The 16,654-nt window shown below is 42.2% G+C and overlaps 1 protein-coding gene across 23 annotated transcripts in view; it reads right to left on the bottom strand.

Annotated features, from left to right (window-relative positions):
- Positions 1 to 16,654, bottom strand: part of phldb1b (pleckstrin homology-like domain, family B, member 1b) — a 395,372-nt gene that overhangs the window by 116,014 nt on the left and 262,704 nt on the right. For all 23 annotated transcript variants that reach the window (XR_012096380.1, XM_073029929.1, XM_073029941.1 and 20 more), the window contains one exon: positions 14,305 to 15,890. Coding sequence is in view for 22 of the 23 variants with exons in the window: in XM_073029929.1 (XP_072886030.1) it covers positions 14,305 to 15,890 (1,586 nt within the window). In the remaining variant the exon portion in view is untranslated. The remainder of the gene's footprint in view (positions 1 to 14,304; positions 15,891 to 16,654) is intronic.

Below are 16,654 nucleotides of genomic sequence, written 5' to 3'. Positions count from 1 at the left end.
GATTTCTCCACCTCAATGGATGGTTTTTGAACCACTGAGTTCCTCAGCAATTTGTTTTTTTGAAACAGTGAGTTGGTCATGGTGAGTGAATCAAGTCTAGATTTGATGCCTGATTTGTACTGAGCTTCAGGGATCAATGCAGTGTTCAAACTTTCATCCTTAACATGAGACAGTGGACTCAGGTAGGCCTGAAAGAGTCACAAGACCATGTTGTAAGTCCAATTCATTGGTTTACTGGCAGAGGAGCTACGTGACCTCGGTCATAGTGAGGACTTCAAGCCATAGTGTCACCTGTTTACAGCCGCCCGAGAGAGAGGCGTCAGAGTTGGTGTGCTCCACCGGAGGCTGTGTGGCACAGTGTCCAACCTGGAGTCGGTGGAGTCTTCACTCGGCAGAAGACAAGCTGGATTGTGTTTGACTGCAAACTCCTGCAACATTCATGGACTCAGGGTCTTGCACTATATTTTTAGTGTGAGAGTATTTTTCTGCTGTCTTATATGCACTGTATGTGCCTTATGCTGTGTATGACTGTTGGTCCTGTGATTTGACATACAGAAAGCAGATAGAGAGCTTAGTGATATGGTGCCATGACAACAACCTTCCCCTCACTGTCAGCAAAACAAAAGAGCTTGCCATTGGCTTCAGGAAGGAGGGTGATGCACCTGCTCTTGTCTACAGCAAAGGTATTGAGGTTGAGGGCTTCAGGTATCCAGGAGTGAACATCACCAATAGCCTGTCCTGGTCCAACCAAAGAACTGAAAACTGATTTGGGTTAAGTGTAGCATGGTTGGGAGAGCAAGGGTGACTTTGGGCTCTAAATACCCAATGGCCTTCATCACGTTGGGCTAATTGTAGACATGGATGGTTGGTCACAAGGTTGGTGGTTATTAGAGGGCAACTCCATTATATCTTGTAACCACCACAATACAAGATGGTGAACTAAAAGGATTTTATTTCCTTTGCCTAGTATGACCTAGCTATCTCTAACACTGGATTCTTGCAGAGTTTAAAACGTTAGTGCAGAATTCTCCCACACAGCAAAGTCATTGAAAATTCTTGGATATATTTTCTGGAATTGCCTGTGGTAACCACATTAGCTGGAATGAGGCAGAGTGAAGAGATGGTTGGTGGTTTTCTATCGTATCTGGGGTTCCCCCTGCCGCCACTCATCTGTATTTCCAGCAATGCAGGATGAGAGGACAGAGCAGAGGTGGACACATTGATCATTACCGAGGTGACATTCTCACTCTCTGAGAAGCCAGGTTCATCACCAGGTTAGAACGAGATGGCTTAAAGGTCTTCTGGCTCCCCCGGTGAAGTGACATTTAAATCTGCTTAATAACACTTCTCAGAGCATGAGGTAATCTACAGCATAGCATGCCTGATGATAAAAACATTAGTATTTTTGGTACTGTCAAAGACTTGGCACACTTTTAGTGTGGTTTAAAATGTCATTGTACTAAAATGGGCAGAACTTTTTTGTGTTTAACACTCCCCCACTCTATCTACATATATTCATAAAGGTTGTGTGACTATTTCTGATGACATATTCCAGATGATTTCATCACGACACCCATGTGACCCCATTACCTGTCAGTCACCTTATGTACAGATACTCCTGTACCTAGCATCACTTTATGTACATACAATCAGTCTACGTACAAGCTAATCTTATGTGTTTATGCTTATTGTGTTTTTACGCTGCATCAAATCTTGAGTAACAATCATTTTGTTCTCCTTTACACTCGTGTACTGAAGAATGGCAATAAATCATCTTGAATCTTGAACTTGATCCCACAGTCCTATCTCAATGGAAAAAAATTGGAACTTTTGTTGTCTAATTAGATTAATCTTGTATATCAGGCAACCTGTTGATAATAAATTTAGACAGTCAGAATCCCAAGAGTTTACTTTAGTAGACAGATGAAAGCGACTAAGGAAATCCAAAATATTTTGTTTAATATCTTGGTCATATTTTTCCCTGGGATATGCAACCAGCTCTGTCAGGGAGGTTAATCTCCAGTGTGTATCAGGATTGGCCAATAGAGGCATCTTGGGACAAGAGACAATTGAACGGGGAATAGAGGAGGGGGTAGTAACTCTCCTACAAGAACAACCTCAGGTGGGTCTACTACTATCCAGAGCCAACAATATCTTGAAACATTGCTCTCTATGAATCACATCTCAGAGAGACAAATGCAGTAAAGACAGCACAAGGAAGAAGTATTTACATACAATATGCTTTTCACAAACTCAGTGAATCCCACAAGCAGTGAGTATTTTTTAATGTACTCACAGCTGAGTGTAGGAAGTGTGATAGCTGTCACTATGCTTTTGGTGTTACAATAAGTGCCTTAAAGCAATCAGTTGTATTGCAGGCACTTCAGCCAACATTGTCAGTCATAGTCGTCGTCATACAGCACAGAAACAGGCCTTCAGCCCAACTGGTACATTCCAAACTCAACCACTTTCTCTAGCACCTGATTCCACATAGATACTATGTGGGAAAAAGGGTGCCCTTTAAATTCCTGTCTCACCTTGAATCTATACCCTCTAGTTCTTGATTCTGCAGCTCTGGGGAAAAGACTGAGTGCATTCAGCCTATCTACTGTCTACCCCTCATGATTTTATACACCTCTGTGAAATAACCTCAGTCTCCTACGTTCCAAGAAATAAATTCCTAACCTGTCCAACCTCTCCCTATTACTCAGTCCTTCAAGTCCTGGCAGCATCCCTGTTAATCCTTTCTGCACTCTTTCCATTTCAATAAAATCATTCCCATAGTAAAACAACCACAACTGAACACAATACTTCAAGTGTGGCCTCACCAGCATCCTGAACTCCATGATCTCCTGACTTAATGAAGGCCAGTATGCCAAAAACTTTCTTGACCATCCTGTATACGTGTGGCTCCACTTTCGGTAAGACATGCATTTGTACTCCAAGCTCAATCTACAACACTCTCCAGGACCCTGCTGTTCTTTGTGAGAGTCCGACCTGGATCTGACTTTCCAAATGCAACATCTGACACTTCTCCAAATTAAACTCTATTTGCCATTCCTTGGCCTACTTGCTTAGCCCACTATAGCACCTATTTTAGTGTCATCTACAAACTTACATGGTTTGTACATTCTTATCCAAATTGTTGATCTAGGTGGCAAACAACATTGAGCCCAGCACCAACTCCTAAGCCACTCCACTAGTCACAGGCCTCCAGTTTAAGAAACAACCTCTGCTTTCTACCATCAAGCCAATTATCTCCAGCTCTCCCTGGCTTTAATTACACTCTACACATTCAGGGTCATCAGGTGAGCTAAAAAGAGTTGCAATTCAATGCAGATTAGACAGGGTAACTTTCTGTTGCTTGGAAACAGAACAAATCCTTGCACAGATGACACATTCCGTTAGAGGAAGGAATTAATAGACAGGAAGGGCTTGCATCATTTATTGGAAATGCAATACATCTCTCAAAATAAATCCACTCATTTCACATTTTTTGTATCTCACTTAAAGCAACAAAGAAATCAATCAACTCAATTTAGCTTTGCACAGAATAACTGAAGAGCCATTGTCCAGAGGTACTCTGCAAATTTGATCAAACAATAATTGGCAAGAGATACACAAGGGAATGTTTGGCCAGATTTTATTAAGGAAGAGAAATTGATAGATTCAAAAAGGTAATTCCATAGTTCAAAGCAAACCATTGGGGAGAAGTGAAAGGGGATAAAACTGGGGGAGCCCAGGGATCCTGAAGGTTTGTGGTGGAGGTCTCAGAAAAAGTGAGGAGCAATGCTGAGGGTGGGTTGAATGGCATAATCAAACAAAAAGTCAACTCAAGTCTAATGTCCTCTCACACACTCACCCTCTGGTTTCCTCTCTGAAGGACTGTTATTTCTCTCCATAGATACTGCCTGACCTGCTGAATTCCTCCTGCATTTTACGTGTATTGCTCAAGATTTCTGGTATCTGCAGAATCTCTTTTATTCAGATATAGGGTTCTGTTTTTTTTAAAGGGAAACGGATCTACATTTTTTTTAATGTCTAGATTGGAATTATTTCCAGGAACTCAGTTCATAATTCACTACACAGCACTGATTTTTTTTTAAAAGGTCTATGCACATTTTAAAACTACTTTGTTTTTAGAATGCTGTTATATCTGGGTACTCAGGCTATGATTCACTCTTTTGCTGATGACACAATTTCTGCAACAGATGTACATAGTTCCCCAGTGTAGTGTTGTCCTAGAAATTAGCTCATGGTGTTCTGATGTGTGGCTGTCATTGGTCACAGACAGAATCACAGTGGTTTCTGGGCAATGCTGGCTCTAAAGTGGAACTATGCAACACCCCTATATTTTAAGTAATTGACTTGTTCTCCTCAAGCCCCAGCCTCCAGTCCTTTGTGCTACACAGAAAAGAAAGTGCGCTCCAGGCTGTCAGCAGCCTAGAGTCAGCTGGATTTTGTAGTGGTGATCTCACAGCCAGTGGACCATAGAAAGCATTCTGACTGGATGTATAAGCAGTTTGATAGACTAACTGCTCTGCCTGTGACCGCAAGAAACTGCAGAGTTGTGGACACACCTCAGCACATCACAGGAACTAGGCTCTCTTATCTGGACTCTATCTACACTTCTTGCTGCCTCAGTGAAGCAGCCAGCAAAATCAAAGACCCCACCCGCCCTGGGCATTCTCTCTTCTCCCCTCTCACACTGAGCAGAAGATACAAAAGCCCGAAAGCATGTACCGCCGGGCTCGAGGACAGTTTCTGTCCCGCTGTTATCAGACTCTTGAACAGAGCTCTTGTACGATAAGATGGACTCACGGCCTCACAATCTACCTCGTTATGAACTTGCACTTTATTGTTTACCTGCAGTGCACTTTGTCAGTAGCTTTTACACGTTATTCTGCATTGTTATAGCTTTACCATGTTCTAGTCCAATACACTGTGTAATGGTTTGATCTGTATGAACAGTATGCAAACCAAGCTTTTCACTGGACATGTGACAATAATAAACCTAACCCAGAAACAGTTGTTGCCACAATCATCATGGGGAAATGTTGGAGATGGATTGGGAAGTGATAAGAAGAGAGGCCAACTCCATCAGAGATGGAGGACCTTCATTGCTGCGCTAAACATCAGCGGGATAATGGGCAGTAAGTAAGTAAGAAACGGTCACTGGCTTCCCATACAAACATTTTAGTAAGTCTTTAGCGATACTTAGCAATTCCTCGGCTCGCTTGACTCTCCACAAAAGCTTCCTGACATGATCAGCATTTCCAGCATGATATTACACCTATTTCTCTTCTTAATTCCATCTCCATATCAAATGGAAACAGAAAATGCTGGAAATACTCAGCAGATCAAGCAGCATTTTGCAAGACCTGCTGAATGTTTCCATTATTTTCCGTCTCAGACTTTGTAGGGATTGGCTTCTTGCCCCAGCCCATCTTCCTTTCTTCTCTCTCAGTTCCCCATAGCCTTCATACCATTTTTGACAAATTAATGATTCAAGAAGATCCTTAATAGATGATAGATGTATTATTATAGTAACTAACTCGGGCAAACAAAGGCAACCTTGCTCATAATGTCAAAATGCCCATTTGCTTATAATGTAACCACAGAGTCATAGACACATAGATTTCTCTGACTTATGGTAAATTCTCCCACTCCCTCTTCCCTCTTCTTCCATTCCCCACTCTGGCTCCCCTCTTCTGCTCACCTACCTATCACTTCCCCCTGGTGACCCTCCTCCTTTCCTTTGTCCCATGGTCCACTCTTCTCTCCTATTGGATTCTTTCATCTCCAGCCCTTTACCTTTCCCACCTATCATCTCCCAGCTTCTCATTTCATCCCCCCTCCCCCACCCAGCTGGCTTCACCTATCACCTTCTACCTTGTACTCCTTCCCCTCCCCCAACCTTCTTATTCCTGCTTCTTCCCCCTTCCTTTTCAGTCCTGATGAAGGGCTGTGGCCTGAAACATTGACTGTTCATTCCTTTCCATAATACTGCCTGACCTACTGAGTTTCTCCAGCATTTTGTGTGTGTTACTCATAGAGCCATAGAAACATGCCCTTTGACCCAATTTGTCCATGATCACCGAGATATTAAGAAAAACTAAACCCAATTGTCTGCATTTGGATCATATCCTTCTAACCCCTTTCTATGAATGTGCCTGTCTAAATATCTTTTAAACATTGTAATTGTTCCTGCTTCTATCACTTCCTCTGGAAGTTTGTCCCATATACCCACCATTCTCTGTGTGGAAATCGCTTTTAAGAAAATAGAACATACTGTAGAGCATAGAAAAGCTGCTCTTAGTGCCCATTTCAATCTTTCCCTTCTCAACTTGTGTTCTCTAGCCTTAGACTATTCCATCTTGAATAAAAGACTATCTCTGGCCCTCATGATTTTATAAACCCCTTAAGGTCACCCCTCACCATCCTTTATACCAGGGAATATGTATGAATATATTACTGTGGCTAAAACCTTGCTGTAATGGTTTGGAAATCTACACTTAATTCACGTGTGCTTCTGTATAATCAGGTACTTGGACTCAGTTACAAGAGCTAATTGCTTGTTTTTGCTCCGGAAAATGCCAGGAACAGCTAGTCAATCAATAAAGTACAAGGAACCCGAGGAGAGGCTGGAGGTGGGGTATGAAACACAATCTATTGAGATTGAGACATATCCCAGATCTATATTGCACACTGACACAATGGCTGAGTTTTTGGGAGCAATTCGGAAGCCCAGGATAGATACATCCCAAAGAAGAAGTATTCTAAAGGCAGGATGATGCAACTGTGGCTGCAAAGGAAGTCAAAGCCAACATAAAAGCAAAAGAGAGGGCATTTAATAGAGCAAAATTAGTGGAAAGTTACAGGATTGGGAAGCTTTTAAAAACCAACAGAAGGCAACTAAAAAAGCCAAAAGGAATGAAAGGATGAAATATGAAGGTAAACTAGCCAATAATATCAAAGAGAATACCAAAATATTTTCAGGTATGTAAAGCATAAAAGAGAGGCAAGAGTAGATATCGGACCACCGGAAAATGATGCTGGAGAGGTAGTAATGGAGGACAAGGAAGTGGCAGATGAACTGATTAAATATTTTGCATCAGTCTTCACTGTGGAAGACACTATCAGTATGCTGGATGCTCAAGAGTGTCAGGGGGGAGAAGTGAGTGCAGTTGCTGTTACTGGGGAGAAGGTGACTGGGAAGCTGAAAGGTCTGAAGGTAGATAAGTCACCTAGATTAGATGGACTAGACCCTAGGGTTCTGAAAGAGGTGGCTGAAGAGACCATGGAGGCATTAGTAATGATCTTTTGAGAATCACTGGATTCTGGCATGGTTCCAGAGGACTGGAAAATTGCAAATGCCACTCCATTCAGCTTTGTGGTTCAAAGGGCCTGTATTGTGCTGTAGGTTTTCTATGTTTCTATAATAGAAGGCTATGGGTAACCCTAGGTAATTTCTAAGGTATGGACATGTTCGGCACAGCTTTGTGGGTCGAAGGGTCTGTAATGTGCTGTAGGTTTTCTATGTTTCAAGAAGGGAGGGAGGCAGAAGAAAGGGATTATAGGCCAGTTAGCCTGACCTCAGTGGTTGGGAAGATGTTGGAATTGATTGTTAAGGTTGAAGTTTTGAGGTACTTGGAGGCACATGATAAAATGGGCCAAAGTTAACATGGTTTCCTTAAGTGAAAATCTTGCCTGACAAATCTGTTGGAATTATTTGAAGAAATAACAAGCAAGCTAGATAAAGGAGAATTGGTGGATGTTGTGTACATGGATTTTCAGAAGGCCTTTGGCAAGGTGCCACACATGAGACTGCTTAGCAAGATAAGATCCCATGGTATTATTGGAAAGATACACACATGGATAAAGCAGTGGCTGATTGGCAGGAGGCAAAGAGTGAGAATAAAACAAGCCTTTTCTGATGGGCTGTCAGTGACTAGTGGTGTTCCACAGGGGTCGGTATTAGGACGGCTTCTTTTTAAAGTTCAAAGTTCAAAGTAAATTTTATTATCAAAGTACATATATGTCACCATATACAAACCTGAGATTCATTTCCCTGCAGGCATACTCAGCATATCTATAGAATAGTATCTATAACAGGATCAATGAAAGATCAATTAGAGTGCAAAAGACAACAAACTGTACAAATGCAAGCATAAATAAATAGCAATAAATACTGAGAACAAGGTAAAGAGTCCTTAAAGTGAGATCATTGGTTGTGGGAACATCTCAATGGATGTCAATGGTTTGGATGACAGAACTGATGGCACCCTGCAGGGTTTCCTAAAGGATAAATTGCAGGTTGAGTCTGTGGTGAGGAAGGCAAATGCAATGTTAGCATTCATTTCGAGAGGGCTAGAATATAAAAACAAGGATGTAACGCTGAGGCTTTTTAAGGCACTGGTGAGGCCTCACTTGGAGTATTGCAAGCAGTTTTGGGCACCTTATCTAAGAAAGATGTGCTGACATTGGAGAGCATTCAGAGGAGATTCACAAGAATGATTTCAGTATTGAAAGGGTTACCATATAAGCAGCACTTGGTGGCTCTGGGCCTGTATTTTCTGGAATTTAGAAGAATGAGGGGGATCTCATTGAAACCTATTGAATGTTGAAAGGCCTAGATAGAGTGGATGTTTCCTATAGTGGGGAGCCTAGGACTGGAGGGCACAACCTCAGAATAGAGGGGTGTCTACTTAGAATGAAGATGAGGAATTTCTTTAGCCAAAGTGTGATGAATCTGTGGTATTTGTTGCCACAGGCGGCTGTGGAGGCCAGATCACTGAGTGTATTTAAGGTGGAGGTTGATAGATTCTTGATAAGTCAGGGCATGAAATGTTACAGGGAGAAGGCAGGAGAATGGGGTTGAGAGGGCAAAGGATCAGCCATGATGGAATGGCGGAGCAGACTCGATGGGCCAAATGGCCTAAATCCACTCCAATGTCTTGTGGTATGTTTGCAGCGAGAAGAAGATACCCATTGCATCAGAATAGTGCACTTGATACAGGAAACGTGTATATCCATACCCAGAAATGAGTGTTAATATTACTGTAAATTATTGTTTCTGGCATAGAAAACAGGTGTGAGCATACCAGGAATGAGTGTTAATGTTCCAAGAAACTAGTATTTCTGTTACAAGAAATGGATGTGATCATATATGGAAATTAATGCTAATTTTACAGAAAATTATTGCTTCTGTCAAAGCAATCAGATGTGAACATACCCGTGGAAATGAGTGTTAATGATATGGAAAATTAGTGTTTCTGATACAGATATGAGTGTGAACATTCCTGGAAATGAGAGTGTCTTTTGAAGAAAATAAGTTGAACATATTATACAAAGTGCAAGTGTAAGATACAGTATGCACTCCGACAATTTCTTAATATTGTAACTTCCAGAGTAATACGTCTGAAGCATGAAGAGCTCTACAAATTATGCCTGGGATTCAATGATTGTGCAATTATATACAGTGAAGTATGCTGTTCTCTGTGCACCTACATGTCTAGCTTCTGACTGGACATAAGAACATCGAGGTGTGCCTAATTTACAACAATTGTCATAAATACTCAGTTTACACGAACAGTTTAGGAACTCAACAGATAATTGTCAGCATGCTATCTTGCAAAGAAACCTCCATTACATTGCATATTGGAAATCTGTTGCCACAGTTGGTGGTGGAGGAAAAGTCTGTATGCATATTTAAGGAAGAGGTTGATGGATTCTTTATTGGTCAGGATAGGCAGGAGATTGGGTCTGCGAGGAAAAATGGATTCAGTCATGAGGAAATGGCGGAGCAGACTCAATGGGCCTAATAGCTTAATTTTGTTCCTATGTCTTGTGGTCTTATGGTCTTATATCTTCTTGCTGTGCTTCAATTCATTGATGAAAATATTATACAGAAGTGAAATATGCATGGGTATTCATACATACCAGGAAGTTAATTTGACCATTATGGGAGGTGGATGTGACCTTACCTGGAAATGGGGTGGCCATAACAGGGTGTTTGGTAGCCATAGAAGTGAATATGTGCGGCCATTTTAGAAATGGGTGTAGACACAAGAGACTGCAGATGCTACAATGGGGATCAAAAACAATCTGCTGGAGAAATTCAATGGATTGAGCAGCACTTGTGGAGGGAAAGGAACCTTCTAGCCGAGACGTCAGCAATTCTTTTCCTCCCACGGGTGCTGTTTAGTCTGCTGAGCACTTCCGGTGTATTATTTATAGAATTAGGCATGATCAGTATAGAAAAGCATGTCAGCATGTTAGAGGAAACAAGTGTGACTACATCAAGAAATAAAGGGCCCCATCAGAGAAATGAGAGTGATCATTATTGGGAGGGAGTCTACGGTACCGAAAACAAGCATGGCAGCTACAGGAAGTGCATAAAGCACAAGTCTATTATTATCGTGGACTTATACCTCACTGTGATGATTATTTATCTTATGACTGAATACGCTGCAATGCTTCCCATCCTGGGAAGCACAGTTGTTCAAGGGAGGATTCTGAGCAATTTCACGTACCTTTTGAATTATACGCTGGAGTGCCACAACCCTCTAGGAGAAATAAACACTGATCTCCAGAGATTTTCACAAAATATGGTCACATTAATGTCCTTATTTCATGTAGATTTTGTTAAAAGAATAGCGTGCGGCAAATTGCCACCCTCTTTCAATGAGGCATCTATTATTCTTCTTTTAAAAAAGGGCAAAGACCCAACAGAGTGTTCCTCGTACAGGCCGATCTCTCTGCTCAATGTTGATGTAAAGATCTTAGCTAAAGTGTTGGCTCATAGATTAGAAACCGTTATTCCCTCCATTATCTCTGATGACCAAACAGGCTTTATTAAAAACCGTCTCCTTTTTTTAACATTCGGCGTCTATTTAATATTTTATACTCAGTTCCAACTGGGACTCCTGAATGTGTTATCTCCCTTGATGCAGAGAAAGCATTTGACCGTATAGAGTGGAACTACCTTTTTGCAGTCTTAGAAAAATTTGACCTCGGCCAAAGTTTCATCTCTTGGATCCAATTGCTGTACCTGTGTCCTACTGCTTCTGTTCTAACTAATTTTCAGAAATCCCAAGTATTTAATCTCAAACGTGGCACCCATCAGGGATGCCCCTTAAGTCCCTTTCTCTTTGATTTGGCTATAGAACCTCTGGCGATAGCATTTCGAAATTGTCCTGAATTGACCGGGATTTGGAGAGGGGGTGTTGAGCATAAAGTTTCTCTCTATGCTGATGACTTATTACTCTTTCTCTCAAATCCGTCTACATCCTTACCTCTAATGTTTTCACTTCTTGACCAGTTTAGCCAGATCTCTGGCTATAAACTCAACTTACTTAAGAGTGAACTTTTCCCAATTAATAAAGAAGCACAAGAACTAATATTTCGTGATCTCCCTTTTAAAGTAGTCCATAATCAATTTACTTATCTTGGAATTACAGTCACAAGGAAGTTTAAAGATCTCTTTCGTGAAAACTTTGTCAATTTTTCATATGCTATAAAACAGAGTCTGGTACAATGGTCACCTCTATCTATGTCCTTGGTAGGTCGTATTAATGTTGTTAAAATGTATGTTCTCCCCAAATTTTTATACTTATTTCAATCTATCCCAATTTTTATTCCTAAATCTTTTTTTGATTCCTTAGACTCTATTATTTTGTCATATCTGTGGCAGAATAAGCGCTCTAGAATTAATAAAATCCACCTCCAAAAATCTAAAAAAGAGGGTGGCATGGCTTTACCTAACTTTCGCTTATATTACTGGGCAGCTAATATACGTTGTGCTGCCTTCTGGTCTTTCTTCCACGGTCAACCCGAGTGCCCTAACTGGGTGGCAATGGAGTTGAGCTCCACTAAAGAACTATCTATATCTGCACTTCTTGGCTCTGCACTCCCTAGCAGTCTGCCCAGATCAATAGCTAATCCTCTGGTTAGACACACTTTGCGTATATGGGCTCAGTTCAGGAAATGCTATGGTTTCCAGGGGTTTTCCATTTCTAGCCCTGTCGCACATAATCACCTTTTTTTACCTACTACGTACGATTCAGCATTCCATGTTTGGTACAGGAAGGGCATTAGACATTTTGAAGATCTCTTCATTGATAATCGCTTCGCTTCTTTTCAGCAGCTCTCCGTTAAGTTCAACCTGCCTAACGCTCACTTTTTCAGATATCTCCAAATCCGACACTTTACTGCTCCTTTAATTCCTAACTTTCCTGAAATGCCTGCGAAAAATGCTATGGACCTATTTCTTTCCATTAATCCACTAGGTAAAGGTTTAATATCAATTATCCGAGATAAACTAGCAGCCTTACGACGGGCCCCTGTGGATAAAATTAAAATGGCCTGGGAGCAGGATTTAAATATCTCCTTATCCGAGGAGAGCTGGGACTCAGTTCTCAAATCGGTTAACTCAACCTCCCTTTGTGCTCGCCATTGCCTCTTACAGTTTAAGATTGTTCATAGAGCCCATATGTCTAAATCTAAACTATCTCGATTCTACCCTGGCATTAGTCCGCTCTGTGATAAATGCAAGAGGGGCGTGGCCTCTCTCATCCACATGTACTGGTTCTGTCCTAGCTTGGAGAAATTCTGGAAAGATGTCTTCACTACATTATCGGGTATTCTGAACTAGCACCTAGAACCTAACCCCTTAATTGCTCTGTTCGGTTTTTGGGGCGAGACAGATTTATGTCTGGGTCCGACCAAATGCCGAATACTATCCTTTGCCTCTCTCCTGGCGAGACGCTTGATCCTCCTTAGATGGAGAGATGTTGCCCCGCCCACTCATGCGCAATGGCTTAACGACATTTTGGCCTGCTTGGACCTCGAAAAAATTCATTATTCAGTTCTTAATTCGGATCTAAAGTTCCATAAGGTCTGGGGACCTTTTATCGAGTACTTTCATAACCTTCCTCTTGACTAGGGGTTTTTTTTTCTTTCTTTTTCTTCTTTGCTTTCAGCTCCCTTTTTTTTCTGGTAGTAGGCATTATTATCCTCTGTTACTAAGTGTATTCACAGTCTGGGAGTTTGACTGTCCGGACTTATACTCTCTATATTGTGTGGTGGTTGGTCTGGAGTTGTTGTTTTTTTCTTGTGTTGTGGGGCTTGGGGAGGACACTAAGCTCACTTGTCTTTAATTTAGGTGCTTTTTTGTTAAATTCCCTTCCTTTGTAGCATATTGCTATTGTATGCTTAATCTTGCACTGCATTAATGCTCCCCATTGGGATTTGGGGTTTTTAATTTTGTAAAATGTTTTGAAAAACTAATAATAGCGTGCCTATGTGACATAACGGAGGCTGGGTGGAGTTACATTGTCAGAAGCATGATGGAACTAATCCACTTTGGAGATCAGTAGCTGGTAGTGAGGAACAGGTTGAGATCTGAATTTACCGTAATTCAGAATTTATGAGTGTAATATAAGATTGCTAAAAATGATTAAGAGTATAATCCAATCAAAGTACTTAAAAACAAGAAGATCAAATGTGACGTTCACTGATTTGTAATTTATCAGAGGATTTCATGGTTACTCCTTTGAAATTACTCACAGGAACCTGTTACATTCTGCAATATGAACTATTCTGTAGACTGCGACAGCTCCCTGACTTTGCCGCAGGGGTTTTAACAGTGATTATTATGAACGTGGACAATAACAGCCTGGGGCACTTTAAGGTCAAAACACAATGACACCCTCATTGTGGAATGTTCTTTGTGAAATGGTAACAGCAAGGGGAGAGGGAATGGCAAAGAGCCCAGGGAGAAGACGAAAGGAAGTAAGGCAAGAAAAGAGAAAGGGAAGATGAGAGAAAGAGAAAAGTGCAGAAAAACAAGCAGAAAAACAGGGAAGAATGAGAAATAAACGATCAGGGGGACAGTGAGAAAGAAAAGAGAAAGATGATAAGGAAAAGTTATGGAAAACATTTAAGAGAAGTTTGGATAAGTACGTGGATGGGAGGGGTACAGAGGGCTATGGTTAAGATGTGGGTCAATGATACTAGGCAGAATAACAGTCTGGCACAGACTAGATGGGCCAAAGGGCCTGTTTCTGTGCTGTAGTGCTCTATGACTGACTCTAAAAGAGAAAAATAAAGGAGAGAAGTTGAGAAAAAAGGGAGGAAGAGGGACAAAAACAGAAAAAGGGAAAGAGAGAGTGAAGTAAGGAGAAACAGGAGAAAGAGAAAAATGTGTAGTGCAAGAACAGAAGAGAAAGCATTAACAGCATGGAGGCTGCTTTATCATTCTATATTTTAGCAGATGAAAGAAAATTGAAACTATAAGCTCACCAGCATCTGCATTTCCTGTTCCCGGATTCGTTCCTCCCTCTGTCTCCGGTGATAATCCAGGAGTTCATCCTCATTGTCACTGATTTCTGAGATACTGTTTTTCCGCTGTCGTGGTACTGGGATCCTCTCATCCCCCACCATTTTCCTCTGCATTCTTGGGCTTTGCAGTGGTGTTGAGATGGACAAAGATGACAAGCTGTGTGCCGGGGTTAAGGTATTCCCATAGGCCTTCCGTGAATGGTCAACAGACAGCAAAGTTGGGGATGGGCTGCGATCCCTGACTCCTCTCCCAGTGCTTAAGGTGTTTGACCCGGGGGTACTGTGCACTAAGAAGTCCTCATTCCTTTCTGATGAGCCTGAGGAATATTTGCGTCTAAATCGAGGGCTTTCTGGCATTTCCTTGACCAGCTTCATCTGATGGGAGGGACTATTGTGAATGACCATATCTCGAGAGGTCCTCGCTTGAGGAGAATTTGGTAGATTGGAGAATGTGGGGATTGGTCCAGACCTCCTTGTCATGGAAGGACTTAATGGAGGCAGTTCCCTCATGCTTTCTATGCTTCGTCTACCCATTCTGGGGCTCTCAGGAGGCTGCAGGCTTCTTGGTTGTAACTGGACAGGTTGATTTACATGAACATATCCCAAGCTCTCCAATGGCTGGAAACCCCTTGGGGACATCTGCCGAGACGGGCTGGAAGTGATGGATCGATCAATGGGAGTTTCCTTTGCCTCTCTGAAAGGACTTGGAGGCCTTTCTTGAAGGGCAGCTCCTTTGGTCCTCGGGCTTGAAGGTGGGTGAACCTTGGCTGCAGCTCGAGGGCTGCTTGGAACATTCACAACTTGAACTCTGGAACTTCCTCCACTGAAGTCACCTGGGCTAACAGATACTGATGGTAGATGGTGACTTTGTAGTGATAGTTTTGAACTCTCTGGCATCTTCCTGGTTTCATTAAGCATCACTGAATTCAAGGTATCAAGTGGAAACCCTCTGCGGTTAAGGGTTGGGCTCGGCGGGGTTTCATGGACATTGGGTACTTTTCTGTGAGCACGTGGACTCTCTGACACCCGCTGCATCCCTGGGCCAAGACCATTACACTTAGTCAGGTCAATCGCCATGCCACTATAGGTTGGCACAGGCCGAGGGGATGGAGGCTGCACAGTGTGATTATAACTTGAAGATCTAATAGGCACAGTTGGGGGCAATGTTGGCCCTTGTTCCTGACTACCTGGGGAATGGCTGGTGCAACTACTGCTGCTGCCGGGCGACGGAGAGGACAGAGGGGAGAATGGCGGCGACATGTTGTCATAACTTGATCCCACTGACATGGCGCCAGGACTCGTAGGAGGTGACAGAAGGTACCTCTCGCCTCCATTGATCATGGGGGATAAAGGCGATTGGGCATTGGCTGCCTTTTTTTTACCAGGAGATGTAGCATCCTCCATCACCAAAGAGTCCATGATATCTTGTAGATCCTTCTCGATTGAGCTGACCAGTGAACTGGGAGTGGCTTGGGATCTTGATGGCGGATTGTTTGAAGCTTCGTTAAGGTGAGTTTGGTGATTGCCATTGACCAGACTGGTGGGATCTGAATAAAGAAAAAGAAACAAGCTCAGTTACTAGAGATTATTTCACATTCTAGTGATATTATTGTTGGATGCTTGGTATTCTGGGACATGGCATCAATAACAAGCAACCAAAATGGCCTTGCTGTTATCCCTTATGGAGCTACCAGGCCATTCCTTTTCAGAGAGTCTGTCTTTTCCCCTGGTTCGAAATGTCAAACACTTGAAGACAAGCTTTTAAGGCTGGTGGGGGGGAAAGGGTCTAAAAGTGACACGAGGAGCAAGATTTTACGCGGAGTGTGATAATGGAATGCATTACCTGGGGTACTGGTGGAAGCAGGCGGCTTCCTAAATGGCTTTTAGGTAGACACAGAAACATGAAAGGAATGGCAGAATATGGATGACACGCAAGAGGAGGACATTGATTATTAATTGGTATCTAGGTTGGCACAACATCATGGGCTGAATGGCCTGTCCAGTGCTACATTGTTCTATGTTCTTAGAAGCAATTTTAGACAAATCCAGTTAATTTCAGATCATAAGACCATAAGCTATAGGAGCAGAATAAGGCCATTTGGCTCATCATCTGCTCTGCCATTTCATTGTCTGCTGATCCAATTTTCCTCTCAGCCCCAATCTCCTGCCTTCTCTCCATATCCCTTCATGTCCTGAATAATCAAGAATCTATCAACCTCTGGCTTAACTATACATTAAACTTGGCCTCCACAGCTGACTGTGGCAAAGAATTCCACAGATTCACCACTCTCTGGCTAAAGAAATCCCTCAT

This window comes from Hemitrygon akajei, chromosome 26 (genome assembly GCF_048418815.1).
Source record: "Hemitrygon akajei chromosome 26, sHemAka1.3, whole genome shotgun sequence".
NCBI classification, from domain to species: domain Eukaryota; kingdom Metazoa; phylum Chordata; class Chondrichthyes; order Myliobatiformes; family Dasyatidae; genus Hemitrygon; species Hemitrygon akajei.
Note: the sequence above shows the minus strand (reverse complement) of the source record. Positions and strands in the feature narration are given on the sequence as shown.